The 23,112-nt window shown below is 33.9% G+C and overlaps 2 protein-coding genes across 5 annotated transcripts in view; one reads left to right on the top strand and one right to left on the bottom strand.

Annotated features, from left to right (window-relative positions):
• Positions 1 to 7,510, bottom strand: part of LOC121380485 (nuclear pore complex protein Nup50-like) — a 35,815-nt gene extending 28,305 nt beyond the window's left edge. The window contains exons 1-3 of one of the 4 annotated variants that reach the window (XM_041509306.1): positions 7,383 to 7,510; positions 2,752 to 2,828; positions 1,623 to 1,709 (exon numbers count right to left, since the gene is read on the bottom strand). In XM_041509306.1, coding sequence (XP_041365240.1) covers positions 1,623 to 1,709; positions 2,752 to 2,820 — 156 coding nt within the window. In that variant the 5' untranslated portion in view covers positions 2,821 to 2,828; positions 7,383 to 7,510. Of the gene's footprint in view, positions 1 to 1,622; positions 1,710 to 2,751; positions 2,829 to 3,722; positions 4,683 to 6,654; positions 7,119 to 7,194 lie in introns of those variants that run through there. The other 3 variants (XM_041509305.1, XM_041509303.1, XM_041509307.1) reach the window with 3 other exon arrangements.
• Positions 7,511 to 12,186: 4,676 nt separating this feature from the next.
• Positions 12,187 to 23,112, top strand: part of LOC121380436 (PHD finger protein 21A-like) — a 44,316-nt gene continuing 33,390 nt past the window's right edge. The window contains exons 1-3 of the mRNA XM_041509249.1: positions 12,187 to 12,606; positions 12,950 to 12,982; positions 13,170 to 13,235. Coding sequence (XP_041365183.1) covers positions 12,544 to 12,606; positions 12,950 to 12,982; positions 13,170 to 13,235 — 162 coding nt within the window. The 5' untranslated portion in view covers positions 12,187 to 12,543. The remainder of the gene's footprint in view (positions 12,607 to 12,949; positions 12,983 to 13,169; positions 13,236 to 23,112) is intronic.

The raw sequence follows: 23,112 nt of genomic DNA, 5'->3' as shown, positions 1-23,112 counted from the left end.
GTGTAGTCTATAGAGAGTACTACATGAGTGTTGTTAGATATCATTTGTCATTCAAAGAGTTTTTTAAAATGTGAAAATTAATACATTTTTAAATCATTTGTAACATAAATGGTATCTGATGGACACAAATGTAGCATTTTGTTTCTTACAATCACAGACCAATCAATTTTGGCTGTGGTGAATGGGTTTTAAAATGCATCCAACATGCTTAAATTGCTTTTTTAAAGATATGTATTAAAAAAAATCTCGTAAAAAAAATAATAAAAAATTATCTAATGGTATTCTCTATATAACAACAACGCCTTGACCTTAAAGCCGCACACCCTAGTTCCATCCAGCGAAAATAAATTATAATTTGGTTAATCTACAAACCTGTAACACACTTAGATCACGTTTTTATCAAATGGAGTGAAAAAGCAGGTTTTATATCGATATATACCATGGGAATCCCCATGTCCCAATTGCTTGAAATAATTTTGAAAGTTTGTATTCTGATGTCACCGGTAGATGTCGCTCGAAGCACAACAATGCCTACGTCACGACAAATTTCACAGACTTGGGGTGCGTTCTTTTCACCTCTCCTGGACATGTTCCAACTGTTCTGTCCTGGTTGTATCCCCTCTCCAGATATCGTAGGACTTAGCAAAATTATTGGTTTTAAGGGTTTGAAACATTTTGTATTGAGATACTTACTTGTCTGAACTTTATTGTTACTGAAAATGTTCACGAACTGTGAAGAAAAATCTCACAAATGAACAACAACAAATCGGATGTTGATTGCGCGAACCGTGCACGAGAAAACAAACCGAACCAAAATGATAACGGTCACGTGGTATACCAACGTCTCTGACATTGAAATGGAAATATCCCGTCTAAAAATAGATTAGACCTTGTCTGCTCAACGTTTTTTTCTCAAACGTGCGTCCGTTTTTCAGAAATATGAAAAATGCTTTTTGTGGCATTACAAACACCAGGATTACCAAAAAACACTTCAGGTGAATGGAAATGTATATTCTAAATAATAAACGGTAAGTAAAGTGCAATTTTATTTGTGAAAAAATGGGTTTAATAGCGAAAAACAACGCCATAATGGTTAACAACTAGCCGTAACTAGGGTGTGTCCCTTTAATGAAAACCTGGGATATTGTTATCAACACCAAATCCATAGCTAGAATTTTGTGTGCGTGTGTGTGGGAAGATCAATTCTTGGAACAAACGAGCATGAAGGCACAAGACATTATGGGGGTCTGGGGCATGCTTCCACACCGCATCCCAGAAATTTTGAAATCTAGAGGCTCTGAAATACCATTTTGTAGCCATTTCAGGGAGTTTACATCTTTAAAACGTCAGTAACCAGTAAAGTTTCTAATATTTTTACAGATTGTTTTTTGGGGGAGCAACTGTTCCCCCCCCCCCCCACTAGCTAAGGCCCTGAAGATTATATTAAAGTCTGGTAATGCACAAAGGTTACGTAATAATTGTAGGTTGCTACAACCTGGCCTTTGTAAACATTTAGTAAATACATCCTTAGCTCCTTACACAAGACAAAAAAACTTTTTTCTCTCAAGGTTATTGGAAAAAACCCCAACCTATATACAAATAAAACCAATAAATATACATACTTCTTCCTCATTAATTACTCTTCGCTTTGCTTTCTTAATCTGACGATTACTAATGACGTCCTTTGAAGCTTGCTTGAAAACACCAGCCTAATTAAAAAATAAATAATTACATTTATTTAACAGATCTTCAGATAGGAAGACATGCTTAATAATACAATTTTAAAAAAATTACCGGTTTAATAAACAACTTTGAAATCCAATCAGAACACCTTTGCCTATTCAGTTTAGGCCTACAGTTAATTAGAAAGGGTTTACCGTTTCAAATTAATACATCACAAAGTCTGAAATAACTAATTTATATTGTTCACATATTTATGAATTAACCCATTGGAACTGAATTAAGCAGCGGTTTCCATAGCATACACAAATGAAGTCATGGAAACCGCCGAAGCCTAGTTCATCAAGTTCTGGTCCTGCAACTGAATTTGTCCCAATAAAAACTTACGGAAATACTGAGGTTAAAATTGTTTATCCATGTAAGCCATACTTTTAAATAGGTTGCCTTGGGATCTTTTTTCGTTAAAGAATGATGCGTAGTATTAGATTTAAAGTAAAATGGGCAATAAAAAATTAAATCACAAAATCTATATCAAACACCAAAAAAGTGGGATATCCTTGAAATTTGTTTTATTAAAACAGTCAATGAACAGTCACATTTGTAATACACAAAACAAAAGACACTGTAAATTATAAAATATCAGCGCTCTTAAAATTTAGCGAAATCCAAAAAAGTGACATAGAACTCTAGCAAGGTCATCATATCAGAAAATAGAAAAATAATAAGCTTAAGTTGTATGATCAGCTGATATAATCTTTATGACGAATCTTGACATTATGCAGCTTACAGACATCTTGAATTTAGTCAAAAATTACAGCAATGTGCATGGTAATTAGTATTCTTTGCTATCCTTTTGGTTTAATCAATAGTACGTAACCATGGTTGTGTATTCAGTTCAGCACAGACAAACAAAATCGCCCAAACATTGGGTTTTTAGAAGTCTGTTGTAGTCGATATCTCTTTAAATTTAGTGTCATAAAATATTATAGTCTTGAATGACCTCACTAAATTCGCTAACATTTTATGGTCGCCAACCTTTCTTGACTTCCAGTATTTTAAAAATAACATTACCTCTTCAGGTTCTTCCTCGTCGTCCCAATTTCTGTCAGTCAAGTCCGTTTGAGCTGTCCTTTTGGCCATGGTGATACCTACAAAATATATAAAACTTTATTTTAAGAGTTTATTTTGTTTAAAGACACGATTTATTAATCATCTGTATTTTGGTAATTTTAACATATTGCCTTACTGAGGAAACCCAAGAAATTTTAAAAGCCTAAATGCATTGCTACACTGCAGGGTGTTTAAAGTATTGACTAGGGCCCAATTAATAAATCCCACATAAGTTTACGTCTGCGAGTAACAATTATATACCGGCATCCATTTTATGCAGAAATTTCAGGCCTTGAACTTAACGACAGCACTGATGACAATTGGCGTTGTTAAGATTTTAATTGCTGTTTTGTTAAATATATGTCATAGTGAACAACTGTGACTTACGTCAGCAGCGATACATCACTGTTATGACATATCGCTATATTTCGTTCTCGGCTTGTTCACACTGCGAGCGAGAATGTGCATCCAGAGAATAGATGAAAAATTTTCTGAGTTTGTGGAAATGGTCAATACGAAGATTACTCTATTTGAGAAAAACTGGTTGATAGTGATAAACAACGAGCAGGACGTTTTCCGGACGAATCTGAACAGTATCTTTGGCAAATTAGACAAGTCTTCTGATGACCTTGATGAGGCTTGTCCTCCATTAACCTCACGCCACGAGGCACCCAGCCCCACACAACCATGTGCCACTGGGTCAATGGATATCCAAGGCGATTTTATTGCATTGAAAGACTCTTTAGCGAGAATCAAGTTGCCAGCAGATATCAAGTTAAACGAATAAAGTCGGGCAATCCAGCGAGTAGAACAATCGGTGTTCAATGTTATTTCGAAATGTGGCCATTATGCTGAAACTGCATTAAAATTGTTGGCTGCTATTGAATAGTGAAATGACGTCACTGAAGAAAGTTCGGAGCAGTTGTTCTTACTTAACACTCAGATCAAGTTCTGGAGAGCAGTAGTTTGATTCTACGACATCAAAATTATTTTGTTCTTAGCAGAATACAGCTGGGTTTAATTCACGTCCTGGAAACGCTGCTGCATTAGCGGCAGCAACTCAACCACAGATGACATTACAGCGTCAGCCTCAAGGCCAGTGGATGGGGCAGGGTCGTTTTGGCGATAACCAGAAAATGGATGTTTATTCCAATTTTATACACAAAGTTCTACCATTTGGTTTATCTTGTTCACCATTTTTCTTTACTAAAACTGTACAACCTATTATTACCTATACGGTCACTGGAAATTCACCAACAGTATATGTTGATAACTTTTTACTAACCGCCATGTTATCGCTAGTCACCGACCACACCAATTAATTACTTCACACCATTGAAGACTTAGGGTTTCGTATTAATTATGATAAATCTAGGTTATCACCCAGTTCTAAAATAGATTATATTAGATATACCATTTCCAGTTTAAATAACAAACTTGTTATGAAAGTACATAGCTGATGATTAATAAATCAATGTGCTCTAGTGGTGTCTTTAAATAAAACAAACTTTAACTGTTTAACTGACCATAAAGAAACAAGACAGGTCATTTGGATAGTTATAATGTCTCTCATGGTCAGAGACAAATGTAAATCAAAATAGTTCAATTTGTGCCTACCACCTGCAGTGAAAAATTCATGTATGGCCAAGGTTTATCTTGTTGAAGTATATAACTGTCCAATGTCCGTCTTGCCCTCTTATGATGAGAGTACTTTGATACCGTTTCTGGGGGTTGGGTTAACTGACTAATCAATGGGGCTTGTAGGGCTATAGCGAAAATAGAATCGTACCAAAATGACCCCAAGCCAAAAAGAAACAAAATTGAACAAAAGATTGCTTGAAACAGTACCAAAATCTATGGATAAAATGGAACATACCATTGGCTAAAACAGCACCAAAATCTAGGACTATATGGCTAAAAAAAATTTTTTTTACATCTTTGCTAATATAGGTTGCTAGTCACTTAGTACCATGGTCATTTCATACCTAATTTGGTCACTTCGTACCATTGCAAAAAGTCATTTCGTACCCTAACTGAAAGTCATATCGTACCATGGCATAACAATTTATAACAATCACCTCAGTAGTGTCTTTTACAAAATAACATTAAATTACATCTATAAGATGCAAACACCTCCTGCAACTGACTTTTGTTTTGACTTTATCTGGAGCCATTTCACAAAACATCGAAGTTGGCAGTTAGTAGTAAATACCAAATACGGCTCGTCAGGTAAAATGGAAATAGCAGTTGACAGGTATTATGGGTATCAATAACGATATGCTGCACATTAACGTGTTGTGGATTTCAAACTGTCCCAATAAAGTTTAAAAATAACAAAACAACACTGCATTTATGCTATGGTCGATTCGTTTTCTATATACTGGTATGACATGACTATGGTACAAAATGACTTGGGTACGAAATGACTTTTCACAACGATACGAAATGACTACGGTACGAAATGACTTTTTGAAATGGTACGAAATGACCAAGGTACGAAATGACCAGGTAGCATGGTATGAAATGGGTGGTACGATATGACTAGGGTACGATGTGACTATGATTCCTAATATACAGTACCAGAATTATTACAAGTTGTGAACTATGATATCTTCAATAAAACAGCTATTCAGTTCAATTATTGTAGGATCTGAAAAGTTATGTATCATGTGACCCACATATCGTACCATGACACCCTACACCGTATCATTACATCTCTAGCCAGTCTAGGGGGTCATTGACATTCTCTACTATGTGTACTGTACCAGCCTATGCATTGCAAAACTGGTATCGTTTTCACCAATACATTGAGAGGCAAGACTTCCAAACTTTCCAGCATTCAGGCTTAGGTTTAGTGATAGTTATTTAATAATTAGCATTCAGAAGTCTTTCCAATTCCAGTTGGTAGGGGTGGGTTAGTCCGAAGTTAGTCTTAATGTGCGCCCTGCACTAGGCGTGGATCAATTGCATGGTGAGTTTGCTTTCCAGACGGTTCGTCCACCGGACAATTCATCCACTCACCTCGGACAATTTGTCCACTTGACGACTGCATTTTTAAACACATTAATTTCTTTGACATTGTAATCATTTCTTAACATTATTTTGTGGTATACTATAACCAAAAAAGTAAAATAGAGTTAGAATTCAATATTAATATCCAGTTTTTATTAACTGTTTGTATTCATTATCATGCGGACGATTCATCTACTCGCTCATACATTATCTCACATGTCACGATGTAGTAAATAGGGAAGGGAAGGGAACTGTATTAATGTGCCCACATCCTCACGGTTCAGGCACGCCTGGTAAATAGGTAATGCAAGCCTCCGCGTCGGAAGACTTTATTACCATGTCATGTTCTCCTTCAATGGCGTAAATTCTATCCACTGTACCCTCCCTCGTCACGTTATCCCCATGCCTAATAACCTCGAAATAAAATAAAAACTTGTTGTCTTCAATTCCAATTTAATTAAATGTTGTTTTAGACCCTACTGGATCCAACTTGGTGAAACAAGCTTAAGCTAATTACTTCACAATATCACAATAGAGGACACCTGTACACTTAATTGGTAAAGCAAACAGAAACCAAACAAATTGAAAGGGAAGGGCTAAAAATTATCTTTACTGGACATATTGTACTAAAAACATCCTAGGCCTACGACATGTAGCGTGAAAGGCGTACATTATAGAAACAAACAATAACCGAATAAATAGAAACGCCAAAGAATTATGAGCATTGTTACAAAAACATCTATTAAGCGTAATCTAATGCAATATAATTTATTTTCACCTTTGTAAATTTATGACACAGCAAAAAAAATACGGGGTAAAATATATCTAATAATTTATTTAGCCCCCACGTACATGTAGTACACATTATTTAGTCCGTGGACAAAATGTACTGGGAAAATAAAAACCCAGTGGACGAATCTTCCGGAACTGATTTTTTGTAGTGGACGAATCGTCTCGAGTTCCTCAGTGGACGAATCGACTGCATCCTGTGAGTTTACCATGCAAAAGCCTTGAAAAGAACCCTGTTGCTGTTAGACAATGGTCTACAAATGCTCTATAGTCCTTCTCAAGGAATATTGTTTTCTTACTGTGGCATGTACTACAACTTGGCACGAGTTCGACCCGTACCCACCTTTCAATGGTTAGGGTAGTTTAAGGGATAGGGTTAGGGTTAGTCTTTATATAGAGGGGTACAGGTCAAACTCTTTTCCTACAACTTATTTATTTATGAGCAGATTGTGTTCTAAATAGCACACAAAAATAGTAGTAATAGTTGTGTATTTTGTGTTATTTCCAAAACTCTTTTACTTTCTTCTCACGTCGAATTAAGCTGAAATTATTAGGATGGGAAGGATTACTGATATTAATTTACTTTATACAGGCTACGGTTACCTGAACGTAATTATCAACGGCTCAATATTCACTGTGTAATTCCTTATGTCTGTGATCCTTTTAATGGCGACGTGGTATGAAATCGAAACAATCCTGAATTCAACAGTTACTATTAGTAGTTACAGATCGATCTGTAGGCCTAATTCTACAAAATTACAAAAACGAAAATAACGAAATAAATGAAAAACCTGCTCTACTTCTACCAAATTTTGTTTGGTTAGATTACTGCAACATATGAGTTAGAAAAGTTAATTTTGCATTTAAAAGTTAGATCAAACATGACAACTTGCAACTGTCAGGTGCACATGGTTGCCGCCATTTTGTTCCCTCTGAAATTGATATCACTCCGCAGGGTTGGTCATAAAAAAAATAAAAATAAACTACTTCCGAGATGATTTAACACAATTTAAAGTGCAATTATATGACAGCAAAACTAAATTAAAGTGTTAAATATCGGTTAATTCTATAATAATAAATAAATGTAGGTTTAATAACGGACTTCGCAAAACCCGTTTCAAAGACGCAATCTCGCATCTTTTTCCTAATGTCCAATTTAAAGTGTCAGACCCTAGTTTTTAAACACTACGCCTATTGTTCACCATTAGAACTGGGTGGGTTTTTTATTCTTGAAATCAGACATATTACTGGATTTTATTGTTTAGATTATCCATTTCCGTGTATCTAAATTTTTTCTGGTCATCTTGGAGCTTCTAATACCACGAAATGCATTTTCATATTTTTAAAAACGTAGGCTACGCACCTTTAAGAAGTAACGGTTATGGAGACAAGCTGTAGTCTTTTTTTTCTTTTCTTTTTTAAAAAGAGTATTAGCCCATGTCAATGCGCAATGGCTATTTTATGTCTAATACGCATATGGTTACTTTGAACCATTTGGTCTCTAGATAGAGGAAACGTCGTGGGGAAATAGTTGAGAAAAGAGAAAAATAATTCCATAGATGGCAATAGTTCTTGCGATCCGTCGTATCTCATGCGAGCGATTTAGGCCTACCACCAAGCTACGTCCCGTCCTTGTACTGTTTAACGATTTACCCCCACCCCCACCCCCACCCCCACCCCCACCCCCACCCCCGTAACGTCGAGTTGAGTTTACATTAAGTTTTCTGGATAATTTGTCCTCTTTTCTCTAATTATATATATATATATATATATATATATATATATATATATATATATATATATATATATATATATATATATATATATATATATATATATATATATCTTTGGAATGGCTCTCACCCCCCCCCCCAAACACACACAATATATTTATTGAATCATCGTGTAAAAAAAATAATCAGGTTTTTTGTGTGTTTTTTTTTAAATTATACATAAACATGCATACACTGTGGTAATTTTTGTACTTTTTAAATTGCATGGTGTAACATAGGGCCTATACACTTTTTTTTAGTAGGCCTACCTAATTATATTGAATATACCTTTTATTATGTATGGCCGATGAAAGCACACGTGTACATCGATTGTACGGGAATAGTGGTGAAACGTAAAACTTTTTAAAATATTAATAAAATGTCCAAGTCTTCTTTGAATTTGCCTCACACCAGGGTTGGTGGTCTTATACTGATTTTAAACATAGTATAAACCAATTTATCTTTTCGACTTGGCAAAATGATTGGAACCGTTAGGTTTCGAACAAGCTTCATAGTAGTCAAGCTAGTCCTGGGATAGTGGCAGTCCTCCTATAGGCAGTGCAGGAAGGATGCAATAATCTTGTGTCCACCTCAGTGTGAGCACTGTCGGTGTCTTCTGACGGTACGCCACATTTTGTGGAGTGCCATCATCTAAAAAAAACTAGAAAAAATATATTTGGCCAAAGAAATGTGATGGAATCCTTTCGATTCCATCCAGAACTTTTATTGCAATTTCTACGTGATACTGACTTATATTCTAAATTTTAATGGTACCTATCTGTAATATTTGCATTTATTGCACAGTTCTTTACACTATGTTTTTATTTAACTCTTGAATTTTTATATTGATGTTGATCATCACTTAATGTTTTTGCGTTTGACACCCAATAACCGATGTATTTTTCGTCCCTTGGTGTCGTTAAACATCTATTCTATTCTTTAAAAATGCGTACCGTATGGAGAGGGATGGGGGGGGGGGGGCGATTAAACGTTACAATGTTTAGCGTAGATTGCCTACTTCTGTTCAATTCGTGGATGGCACCAATGTTGTCCTACAATGGCTGGAACCAGTAAAATAATTGTACATTGTAAAACAAACAACTGAAACAGCAGCCCACTACGTTTTAAAATGAAGAACAGTACATTTTATACATGTAAATGTTATACAATATATATATATATATATATGTATGTATGTATGTATGTATGTATGTATGTATGTATGTATGTATATATATATATATATATATATATATATATATATATATATATATATATATATATATATATATATATATATATATATACATACATATATTCTATATATAGAATATATATATATATTGGGAGTGACGTTTTAGCAAGTATAGTCAAATTCTATCAAAAAATGGCGTTAGACAGAAAAATAATTAATGCTAATTGTTTGTTCTAAATGGTTGTTAAATCTTTCAAGAAGAAATTAGAAAGGACAAACATTTATCAAAATTATTTCTGTTAAATACTGACGTAAAGGCATCCACAATTGAAAAATATTCTCTAGGCCATACCTCCTAAATTGCGGGCGACATTCCATTATCAATATTAGTAACTATTCATATTTATTCCACCCCCACCCCACACACATGTATTTATATAGTATTGCACCCACTCCATGAGTTAGTTCAGGCCACACCCCGCTGTAGGGCTAGGCCTATGTTGTTGAATCTAGGGTAGCACTGTTAGACCTGCATTAGCCTATAGGGCTAAGGGCATAAGGCTAAGACAAAACTGTTCAGTCTAAACACAATTCGGTTTAATACCGTCCGATTTAAAAATCTTTCTAGAAATTTTATTTTAGTTACCCATAAAAAAAGAAATATATTTCATTAATTGCCAGTTAGCCTTTATTTTTACACCGGTAACCATGAACAGTTTTGTTTTTGTTCGGGTTTTTTAATTATTGTTTCATGTTCAATATGCATGACCGTGATCAAGTAGGTATCAAATGAAATCATTAGATATGGTATTCAGGTAATGAAGTAATTTTGGCACCTTAGCAAAACTATTTAATACAGTTTATCAGTCTTCATTTGACCCAGTAGTAATATCACATATAATTTTTGCTGATGGTTTAGTAATTATGCCAGAAAGTGCAGGACTGCAAAATTATCTTAATATACTTCATACATTTTCATTGTGAGAAATGGCACATGTCCGTTAATACAAATAAATCGAATTTTTATGATAGTCAAAGGTTTTTAGGCATCTATGCAATATGAATTTAAATCGTAATGAATGAAATTTCACAAACAAATGTTCATCTATCATTGTTATATTATTTTGTTTGTCCAATACGTGGCACAATTCAATTATACTGTTCGTGTATTTATACATAAACTGATTTGATTTGATTTGATGTGATGTTTAAGAAAATAATGTTTGTTCATTAAAGATATTAAAAAAACAAAAATGAAAATATTATTTTTATTTATTTGTGATTTTGTTTTTTAGGCAGGCTACATTATTTATTTATTTTTAATTCGGCCGCAGCCATTAATTACTGTCGTTGTAGGTAAACTTGTTGAAACATTACATTTTTAAAATATAAGTATCTGCACAGGCTGTGCTTTAAATTTATCCTAGCATGCACCGTTTCTATTGGCTGATTATGATGACTGATTATTTAAGCAAAAAAAGTTAAACGTTTGTTTTGTTTAACGACACCACTTGAGCGCGTTGATTTATTAATAATTGTCTACTAAATATTAAACATTTGGTAATTTTGACAATTATAGACTAGTCTTATAGAGACGAAACCCGTTACATTTTTTTCAGTAAGCTTATTAGCAAGTAGCCCGAGTACTAAGACTGTAATAGAGCTAGACGGGCATGTGGACAGTCCAAATGTCCGTCTAGCTCTCTTACAGAGTACTCGGGCTAATTAGCAAGAGATCTTTTATATGTACCATTCCACAGGCAGGATAACACAGGCCTACCACAACGTTTGATATATCAATCGTAGTGCACCTGTTAAAACGAGAAATAGCTCGATGGATCCATCGGTGGGGATCGATCCTAGATCGACCGCGCATCAAGCAAATGCTTTACAACTGGGCTACGCCCCGCCATCAATAATATTACGTGACGTCACTTATGACGTCATATGCTTAGAGCTAGACATTTTTACGTAATCGTCGATTTGATAGTGATAGGTCACCGAAAAGTCATAATGTAGGTGAACAGGCGCGGATCAAGGGGTTTGTGAAGGAGGGGCGTACGAATTGTTTGAACAGGCTTTATATATATATATATATATATATATATATATATATATTAATTTTGTTTGACGCTGGCGAAAAAGAAAGGAGGCCCCTCTGCAATCCCCTGGATCCCCACTTGATGAAATAACAGTAATAGTTTTTCACCTCGATTTTTATGGATTGTGGACAATTTAAAAAAAAAAAAAATTCGCCTATAGTTAAAGACATAGGATATTGGCTTTATGGAAGTTTTCCATTCTTACATTCACAAGATAAATCCAATACCCTACGTCATTAACTAGTAACTGTTATCCTCTACTAATCTAATACCAATACCTTTATTAAAAGTGTGACGTCACGTACTCTATCAGAATGTACCCAACGTAATACTAAGTGTTACATCCTTGTTTCATTTAAAATGTCTAGAAGTACTTTTATACGTTTTATTTATTAACTGTTAAATACAAAATACATTATTATTAAATATAAATCTTTATACCAACTTTAAAATAATGATTACGTTTGATTTATAACGAACATCAAAAAAGCCGCAATGAAGTATTGGGAAAGAAAGAGAGACCAGCAAAACTAAAAGTTGACCGCAGCACTCTACTGTTTATCCCAAGACAAAAAATAGTGCGGCAGTCATTCATTTTTAAAGTCTTCAAATCAACCCTTTTTTTAAATAACAAAACTTGCCTGTGCTTTTACATGATTGATTACACGCATGCAGTACTCTCTATATGGAATTACATTAAATTGATTGAACAAAACAACAACAACATTCGCGTATGAAAATTGATTTGGCCCGGTGGTGTTTTGTACTTTCAGAGTCTAACAGTATTTGATTATTTGATTGCAGTGTGGATTAACTAATTAACCCTGAACAAAAGCCAGGAATCCAGCACGAATTGGGTTTGGAACAGTGTGTCACCTCGAAGATGGCTAGAGCCGATCTGGATGCAATCCAGTCTAAACTTAAACAGGCGATCCAAAACCATCAGGTAGGCCTACTGAGAAACTTCTTTGAAAGCCAGAGATTATCGATCGCCTTGCCCATTGACAAGTTTTTGTGACAAAGTTGAGGAATTGCGATTAAATGTCAAAATTTTGTTATATAGAGATTAATAACTATTTAAGATTATATACATCTAATTTCGTCGAAGCTATTGACAGTACACTTTTAGAAAACGTCTCGTTTCCATGGGTTCGGTGCGACAGGTTCATGATGATGCGCTTTCCTGGGTTCTTAGCATAATGTGATCCAAAAAGTAAACTTTATTGATAAAACGCAATGTCTCCAACCAATTCATTTTGTGTTATTGTCTGTTTTGTCTTTATTTGCAGAAGCTGGTCGTGAAGATGAAGGCAGATCCTGAGGTAAGATTACATTGCTTATTGCCACTTTCGTACAAGCTCATCAACAACCCTGCCTGTTCTCTCTGCTATCAGCCAAGTTATTGATTTTTGTTGTGGAAACTTTTAGTGCGGCCATTTTCTACACCTAAGTGTTGTCAGATTTATTACTGTTACTGTTAAAACATATAATTATCTTTTCTTTCCCCAGAACACTGGACTAAGAAGCCGAATACACCATTTGCAGGGAGAAATCATGGTACTTAGTGATGAGCAAGTAAGTTATAAATTGCTGTAGTTTTTTTCACCTTTGTCACTGATAAGAGAAGTTCTGTGACCTACTATGGAAAGCTAATGCAGCAGGAATTTATTGATTTTTCACAATTTCCATCAGTTTTGTCTTTTCTTTTCACATGGAGTGGGAATCCTACACTGTAGATTACTTGATGCAAGCTTATGACTTTGGTTCAGGTGGCACAGATGATTGTTTTGACCAAGGCTTTTAACACAGTGCCACTAAATATAGCAAGTGTGTTTGTTAAATAGCAAACTTTAATCCTTTTTTTTCCTAATTACAATGCCATAAAATAAAAGTGTAATCAGTTTGTTGATTTTATTCATCATTAATTTGTATGCATGTACATGTAAAGGATGAACATATTTTAAAACTCTGGTCAAGTGTAATTTTCTTTTTCACATGTTCACAGTATGTTTTCACTTGCCCATGGATAAAACAAAACAAAAACCAACCCCCACATAACCGATCAATTTAAATCACAAACGTTTCCTTCATACATGTAATTCCATAAATATATGATGATTTAATTGTTTAGTAAAGTGTCAAATGACAATATATATATCAAATTATGCAGTATAGACATAAAATATATTATTAGACAACTAAAACATTTTATTACATGAATCTAAAACTAATATTACATAATATAATATAATTCTTTTATTGAACATGGCTCGAATTAGGAGATATCATATGGAGTTTTTAGATTTAGAGGTGGTGTTGTCTATTTGATCCCGCAAATGTCATTTTTGACCAACGGCATTAGCATGAGGTTAAAAATTAAACATTTGTGGGCATCAAATAGACAAAAACATCTGCAAGTCTAAAAACTCCATATGGTTATTTCCATTGTATAAAACTGAATACTAATTGCATATTTGGTATTTCTTGAAAAAAATACCTGGCTACAATCTAACTGTAGACCATTGAACTGTCAACTTAGCCTGTTCCAATTGCCAATGGCGTCATTAGCTTTCCAGGTGTTATTTTCATTTGATCCTGAAAAAAGAATGTAATTAACCTCTCATAATACAGAACACACTTGCCATCAGTTTACAATTAACGAATATTTAGTTGCAAATGTGAGCATAATTATTAAGTATACTATATATAGTCTTAGAATAGAATTACAAAGAATACATCCTTCCTCAGGCAATTTAAGATGGTATTTCTATATATTAACTTGTGCATGTTGATAAACTTGTAATATATAAACATTTGAAAGTTCATCCCTGATTGGTTATTATTAGCTGGTAGTTATAATGCATTTAAGATAAACCAATGAAATTGTGTCATTGATTGTTTTTGGTATCAAGTTGTTGATAAACTTGTAATATATTGACATCAATGTTTAGAACTTAGTGATTGGTTAGTTCCGTGACTTTAGATGGGACAATCTACTTAACCGATAGTATTACAAAATTATTTATCAATGGGATGAAGCAAAATGACCTTGACATATCTACCATATTATTAAATTAACAATAATTAAATGTTCTTTGCGTCTATACACTTTACGGCAATCTGATTGGTCCAGAGGTGCTTACTTTTTTTCGTTCATATCTTGATGAACCGAAAAAAATTAAGCCACGCCTACTACCCCTCTCCCAGTGGTGGCCCCCCATTGACTCGCACTACTTTTGTGCAACAAGCCAGATTATTCAGGCAACTATATTTAGATATTTTTAAGAAAACACATGTGAAAGCTACAAAAGCACTAAAAAAATTGTATACGATAAATTAATGGAAAATGCTATAGCAGAGTAGACATGTAGATCTATATGCATTGATTTAAGAAAAAAACCCTCTTCACTAATTATGACATGAGATTCGGTCGGTGGCCAAAGAAATCATGTAGGAAACTTCAAAACTGTAATTTACTTGTAAGCAATGTTCTACAGCTGTTGGCGAAAATTAAATGGTTCCATAAATGTTAGACACGTTCCCTTCATTCACTTTCACTAAAAATGCACAGCAGCTAGAGGAACAATAACAAATGATAACTAGTGTAAACTATTTTTAATGTCTTTAAAAAAAATTGGTGAGAAAAATGGGTTACGTAAAACTAAACTTGCATGAAGGACTCGTGAGTAAGACGATCGTTTGTGCGATTTTCTGAGGCCTAAATGCTGATGTCATGATTATCTTTACTTGGATGTCAGACAGTACATCAGTCACATTAGGGGTGGATAGTATTACCGGTTTACTGGTATACAAAAGTCCAGATACAATATATTATGGTACACTTTTCGAGAACCGATTTACACGGTACACTCAGGAATTTCCATCACTGATCGAAAATGTTCATATTAAAACACATTTCGGTCCATAATTTCACTGTATTTTCAAATGATCAGAACAAAATAGTAATTGCAAAACATTTGGGGTGATGTAAAAAAAAAAAACTTAGGTATACAAGTTTACCTTAGGTTTACAAGTGTTCTTAATGTTTCCAACATAACAATACAGACATTGACAATAGAAATTAGCTATTGAATAAACTTTAATATAATTTTTTTTTCAAACATTCAAATATATCTGCATTCTTATTGATCAAAAACAAGTCACATGACCTTCCGTAAATAGTGATATTGCCCTGAGACTGTCTCACCAGTCCAATCAACAGTGGTATTACCCTGGGAGATTTAACCAATGAAAATAAAGATGAAACAAAATTCCATCCAATTAATGAGTAGGTAACATAATGCAACATCAACTGCTAATTCTAATGTAAACAATCACAAACTTGTGACAAAATGCTTTGCTGTCCTTTAACAAAAAAATAACATCTTTATTTATACTGAGTTTAATTCTGTAAATAAGACAAAGACATGGTCAGTAATTGTCAAATTGTGCAAGGAATATCTCTCAGATTTAAGGTTAGAAACGTACATGATACATCAAAATGCATCTGGAATCGGCACTCAGGATTTTATGTTACAAATACGAAATGCATTTGGAGGTAATCAGTAACTGTTCAGTTTAAATGTACGTTCAGATTTATTATATTTTGTTTTTTATTTTATTATTAATATAATTTTGACACTTGCTGATCATAGTGTCTCTAATTTAATTTTTGTCTTGGTAATGTTTCAACTGTTTATTTCTGCATTCCTCTGCTTGTCATAGGATTACGTGACGTCATTAAATCTCATCAATTAGAACAAATTTTGTGGGAAATTATAAGAATTAGCGTATTTCGATTCTGATAAATAAAGCAGTAATGTACAAGTTCTTGGATTGTATTATTTAATAAAACAATTATTCATCTTATTTCAGGCAATATTAGGTTTTATGAACCAAAGAAATTGATATTGACCTCAGCCTTTGGCCTTGGTCAATATCAATTTCTTCAGTCCATAAAACCTGATATTGCCATCAATGACGGTCAATAATTGATAAATATATTGCAGTACGTATCATAATACCATGCAGATATCTCAATACCGGTATATTGCAATACGGAAATTACTGGCAACACCCAACCCTACACAACATCTGTAGTTTTCTCCAGTTTCCCGTTTGTTGAGGTCTCAAACACAGAATATACGCATCAAGTCTTTCCTTGAATGCTGTTCTAAGTCGTAATAGTGATTGCTGATTCAAATTATAAATGATTATTTTTGCAAATGTTTCCTAGTTACTGTTCATACAGGGCTTCTTAAATTGTTTTTAAAATCCACTAGGCATGGGATCAGTAATTTTAAATGTTTACTAGCCATGATTAACTATTTACTAGCCCTACTTTAAGTAAGTACAAATTTTACTAACAGGAATAATCGGATATGTCATTTAAAGGAAATAGAGCTTAAAAACCTTAGATTGGGAGGTGGGGGCAGGATATTCATATTTACAAAATAAGACTTAAATGCAGCATTTGACAGCTTTTGTTTTTCACTAGCCATTGGGCATGGTAATAGTAGTTATTTACTAGCCCAACATTGAATATCACTATCCATGGGAGTGGGGCTGCCATAATCTAGAAGCTCTGGTTCATATTTGACACTAGCCATTTTCCTTTTATTTTTCTGCGATCTTTTTCAATTACAAGAGTCAACACTGGATTGTAGCTTTTTATTGTTTCTATCATTGACTAAATTATTTAATATTTACTTTCATCTAATTAATATTTTAGATTATCTTTGGAAGTAAGGTTTCTTCTAATGATATCTAATTGTTCTCTCACCGATTTCATATTATAATCAGGTGGAACATTTGATACAGTACATTTCTTTCCTTTATGCAGTCATATTTTGTGAAAATTACTGTTTTGTTATTTGTTGTTTGTCTGTTTCTCTACTTTTAGTTTGTTTTTGATAATTTTGTGTCAGGTTTTGTCACTTTTTTTTTTTTTTTTTTTTACTGTTCCGTTATTTTCTCCAGTTTCAAATCTATTGTCACTTGAGAGATTATTATAGATGTTTGTCTGACTAGCACTTGTAGCAGCCATACATGTATTTTCAAATGCAAATAATATAAATAATTGATAAATTGAATGAATGGATGAATGTTTAACGTCCCCCACCTCCCAGCTCAAAAATATGTATCAGCTATTGCAGGGTTAGCATTTTGCGGTCGCCCCGGGTGAGTGAAAACAACGTTGGGCAAGTCAAAACTGTATCGTGAGTTGCCTGCCTGGCAATCAGAATTTTGTTCATTCGTTGCAGCACTTGTATTATTTCGGAAGGTCCAACATGTTTGTAAAACAACCAAAAAGTTAGTTTTGATAATAATTCAGTTGACTGGTTCTCCAGTATGTATAATATGCAACCAATATACATATTTTCTGGAGAAATGTAGGAGCCAACCAGTCTATTAAAATAAAAAGTAGCTCAGTCGGTTAAGTGCTTGCTTGAGGTGCTTGCGATTGTAGGGTTGAACCACCTCAGTGGATCCATTCAACTGATTGGGTTTTTCTCATTCCGACAAACTAGTACACCACAACTGGTAAAAGGTCGTGGTATGTGCTTTTCTGTCTCTTGTAAAGTGAATATAAAAGATCCCATGCTGCATTATAAAAAATGTAGCTGGTTTCTTCTGATGACTACGTGTCAGAATTATCAAAAGTTTGACATCCAATAACCGATGATTAATTAATCAATGTGCTCTAGCGGTGTTGTTAAACAAAACACACTTTAACTTTTTCAAAATTGTTATATATTATATTCATGTTACCAAAATGTTATCTGTTAGCATTGGTTGTCGAGGACATTTTGTTATTTGCCTTAAATTATTTATAGGCATTTTTAAAAATAACAACAAGTAAACATTAAAACATATATATGTTTTAATAACACACTGAGCAGTTTTGTTTTGAAAAGTTTTGACTTTAATCTAATCCGGTAAATGTTTCAGCTTCCGAAACCGGTGACTTTGATAATACATGGTTTGCATGCATCCTGGAAAACCCTGGAAAGTGCTTAAATTTTATTTTCATCCTGGAAAGTGCTTAAAACTCCTGGAAAAATAAATTAACCCCCTGGAAAGTCCTGGAATTTTACTATTTTTATATATATATTTTTTCATTTAATAATAATTATTTGGAAAATATATTTATAAATAATCGCGTTTGACGTCTGGTTCCAAACTATATCCATCATGCAACAGTAATTATAAGAGGTTGACTGCCATTGGTCAACTGTTAAAATGTATACACAGTAAGAAGGCGTGGACATAAATGAACACAACTTGTGATTGGTTGAATAAATTATGTAACTGTAAGCAGTCTTGTTTCTGACATTTGTGAGTTCGAAACTACTGTCAAAGATAAATAATTTCGTAGATAGCTGTAACCAGTGCCTTCTAACAAAACAGATACTCCTAAGGCTTATGTCTGCTATGCTTCTGTGCAGCGAGACTCATGCAAAAGTTGAGAACTTGTAGTTGACACATTCTTTTGATATCCATATCTCTTTGACCCAGTACACAGCAAAACGGTATCCACATGTCAAGGCATGTCATCGAAGCAACCAATTAACTAAATAAATAATCATTTTATAGGTTAGTTTTAATTGTTTGTGATATAAATTGGTGGTAACAAAGAGTCCACTTCAAGAGATTATTTTTGTGCTATCAATGAATAATGTGATTGACATTTAGTTACTCACGGAAATGGGTATAATTCCGTTAAATTTCGTATTTGAAACACGATGTCACTAATAGGGATGTAACGATATACTCGAATATTCGGTGCCGAACAGCGATCTGTATCGTAGTTGCATTCGTATTCGTCACTAGCTGAACTGAATACACAAATACTTATATATAATGTTTACTGTATAATTTATGTTTCTAATTCATACTAACCAAAATGCAATAACGATTCGATCGTTTTTATTGTCCTTTTTTATATTAGGTCAACCGCATAGTCAGACTCATAGACCGATCCTTTTTTTTATTATTCCATGCGTTGGACTGGTACTCTACATGCAGCTTGACTGTGTTTCTGTCAAAACACTGTATGACATCGCATAGTCTCGTTCAACCAGCCTAATACGAGACACGGGCGAGTGTAGTTCGTTAATTTATGCATTCTACGCAGTGCAACGTCAATAATGTTGAACCAATATTCTAATGTTTAAATGGCAGCTCAAAGCAAAATATATTTGTATAATTCTTAACGACAACTGTGGCATATTAGCAATTCAAATATGGATATAAATTGATTAATACTAGATACCAAAAACCAAAATGGCCTTTAAAATATATATTTGATATTCAAAATAAAATTAATTTACCGGTAATCCATAACTTCTGTCTACATTATACAATGTATATACGGTTTCGGTTTGCACGCATGGAAAAGGGTGAATTGTTATCAAAGCACTTAAGAATATTTTTTCAAATATGTACAATTTGTACATTTATGTTTGCAAAGGCCTTGGTATATTTTAAAATTCCGATAATAACATATACATATTTTAACTTGTTACTATTTTGGTTTCCGTATGAGGCTTTTAAAATGTTTTGCGCGAAAAGGTGATTGTAGGATTGTTGCAGTGAATTTTGTTCACAGCTAGTGAGTAGTTATCTTTCAATATTTTCGAATTCGAGTGCTCGCCGCAAACAATATATTGCTTAATTGAACAGAAAAACCCCCCAGCAAACAAAAAACTAACAACAACAAACAGTGTCAAACAGCCCCACAGAAACAAAGGAAAACGTTCGTAAACATTCGCGTTATGAAACGCGCACCATACTTCGGCTATTTCTGTTAACTTTCGGGACTTTCAGTGGCGTCAAATTATAAATGAAAAATGGCTGAATTAGTGGGCATCGCCAATGCACCTTCAAAATTTAAATCAGAGGTTTGGAAATATTTCGGTTTCCCAAAGTACAAAGATGGTGAAACTACAATCGTAAAAGAAACTACAACGATTTGCAGACAATGTGAGCATGTTATCAGGTTAGTATGAACCTGTATTTGACAATATAACCGATATGAAAAAGAACTTTAACAGACGTTATATAATAATAAGGGACCGTTCAACAATTATACGTACTGTACCCCCTCTCCCTCTCTCTCTCTCTCTCTCTCTCTCTCTCTCTCTCTCTCTCTCTCTCTCTCTCTCTCTCTCTCTCTCTCTCTCTCTCTCTCTTAAACTCAATTCTCTTTGAATAGACTATTTTTAAAAACATTTAGGGATAATAATAAGGACCCGTTCAACAATTATACATAATTCGCCCCTCCCCATCTCTCTCTCTCTCTCTCTCTCTCTCTCTCTCTCTCTCTCTCTCTCTCTCAATTTTGTTTGAATAATGACTTTAATTCAAAGTATTGTCTATGAAATTTAAATTTGTTTTGTTTATTAATTACATCCCCTCTCTTTGTACCTGCAAAAACACATCAAACATGGCTCTTCATCTGAAAAAAAGGCATGGCATTGACATAAATTCAAAAACATCAGAAACATCTTCTTCATCTTCTGTCCTGTCTGACAAATGTAACAGGGTTCAAAGGACGAAAACAACACGTCACGACGTTTGGAAATGATTTACTTCATAAACAGTTCATTATGACATTGCAAACAACGCCCTGCAAGAATAAAATATACAATATATAACAGGCGTTCATTATAAATAATTACATGTATGCGTCATAAAAATCATCGTCATAAAAATAGTTCGATCATACATGTCAATCACAACATCATAAAAATATGTCCATCACAGGTCATCAATATTAAAAAAAATATATATTAACATTTCAATTCGTATCCCATTAATGTCACGGTTATAAGTAACATCTACTAAAATATAATATCTTCCGAATCAAACAATCTGTTTGATTAAACTAAACCTGAATAACCTTTTGGTCCACACCTACATGTATATGATAGATATCGGGATAATTAATTCCAAGGGGAGGTAATTACAAGAATAACAAATGGTTGAGATTTAGTGAATAAATTAACCTAATTGACTTAAAATAAATTACTGTGGAATGTTGTCAGAATAAAAAAATACTTTACTATATTAAATATTACAATTATGTTATAATGAGGTTTAAGATTAATAATTAATTGAAATAACTGCTTGATTACTAACTAACTATGTCATACCCTGTATGTGGTACACGAGCATAAACAATGCCGGTGGTCAACAAGACAGTGTGTGAAAACCTGGGGAATAAATTATAAACTATTAAGCATCATAAACTACAGATGCTTACGAACCTGCAACAAAATAAAACATTGGCATACACTCATAAATCATACACGCATATCTTCGTACAATTATGATAGTGGAAATATTAAAATAAGTTGATGTTTAAAATACAAACATATCTTTACGCTGAAGAATTAAGTGTTATTGATATAATATATTTATATGATTCCTTTTTAGAAATAATTTAAAACATTTAGTAGTTTGTTATACTTAGTCGTGGAACTCCTAGAACTTGCACAATTAGTTATATTATTATCAAAACAATGTAATCATTTATCTGCATTAATTCGCTAGTATGTGAGCAATATATTTATATATATTATTAATAATGTTTAACTAAAAGAAAGAAATTAATTTGTACCTATAATGTATTCTGATCTGTCGCCTGTCAAAACTCGTCAAACATGTCTGCTGTTCATGTAGTGTGTGCACGTGAAAAGCATGCAGTGCTATTAGCCAATCAGATAAAGGGTACCTGACTGAGAAAACTAATAGAATAAATACTATTTGGCAGACAACAATATCTGACAAATACCTGCGAAATATTAAAATAACAAATTACATATTTACACAATATTAAAACATCATCTGCCACACAAAGACTCCAGCAGTAGCAGTAATACTTGTACTCCCTCTCATGCAGTCAAGCCTCAAGGTCATGGTCAGCTTAGTATTGCCCAAGCATTCCAAACGAAAATAGCCCCAGGTAGTGCCAGAGCACAACTCATTACAAGGAACATTTCACTATTTATTGCCACAGATCTAAGACCTTTCTCACTGGTAGACAGTAAGGCATTCCGCAACTTATTAAACACCCTCGAACCGAAATACAACATGCCTACACGTGCAACATTCAGTCGCAAGGAAATCCCTGCACTATATCGAGAAGTGTACTCACAGGTACAATCAATTCTTAATGAAGCTGAAACAGTTGCACTAACTACAGATGGGTGGACCTTACGTGCCACAGAAAGCTACATCACCATTATATCGCATTGTATTGATAAGAGCTGGAAGTTACAAAATAAAGTACTGCAAACCCAACCCATTCACGAATTGCATACAGGAGTCGATATTGCAACAGTTTTAAAAGAAGCAGTTGGTGAATGGCACTTGGAGCGACCACATGGGGTTCAACCATTATCTTCAGATGGTGCTGCTAACATGGCTTTAGGCGTGCAACTAGCTA

This window comes from Gigantopelta aegis, chromosome 9 (assembly GCF_016097555.1).
Source record: "Gigantopelta aegis isolate Gae_Host chromosome 9, Gae_host_genome, whole genome shotgun sequence".
In the NCBI taxonomy this organism is placed as follows: domain Eukaryota; kingdom Metazoa; phylum Mollusca; class Gastropoda; order Neomphalida; family Peltospiridae; genus Gigantopelta; species Gigantopelta aegis.
Note: the sequence above shows the minus strand (reverse complement) of the source record. Positions and strands in the feature narration are given on the sequence as shown.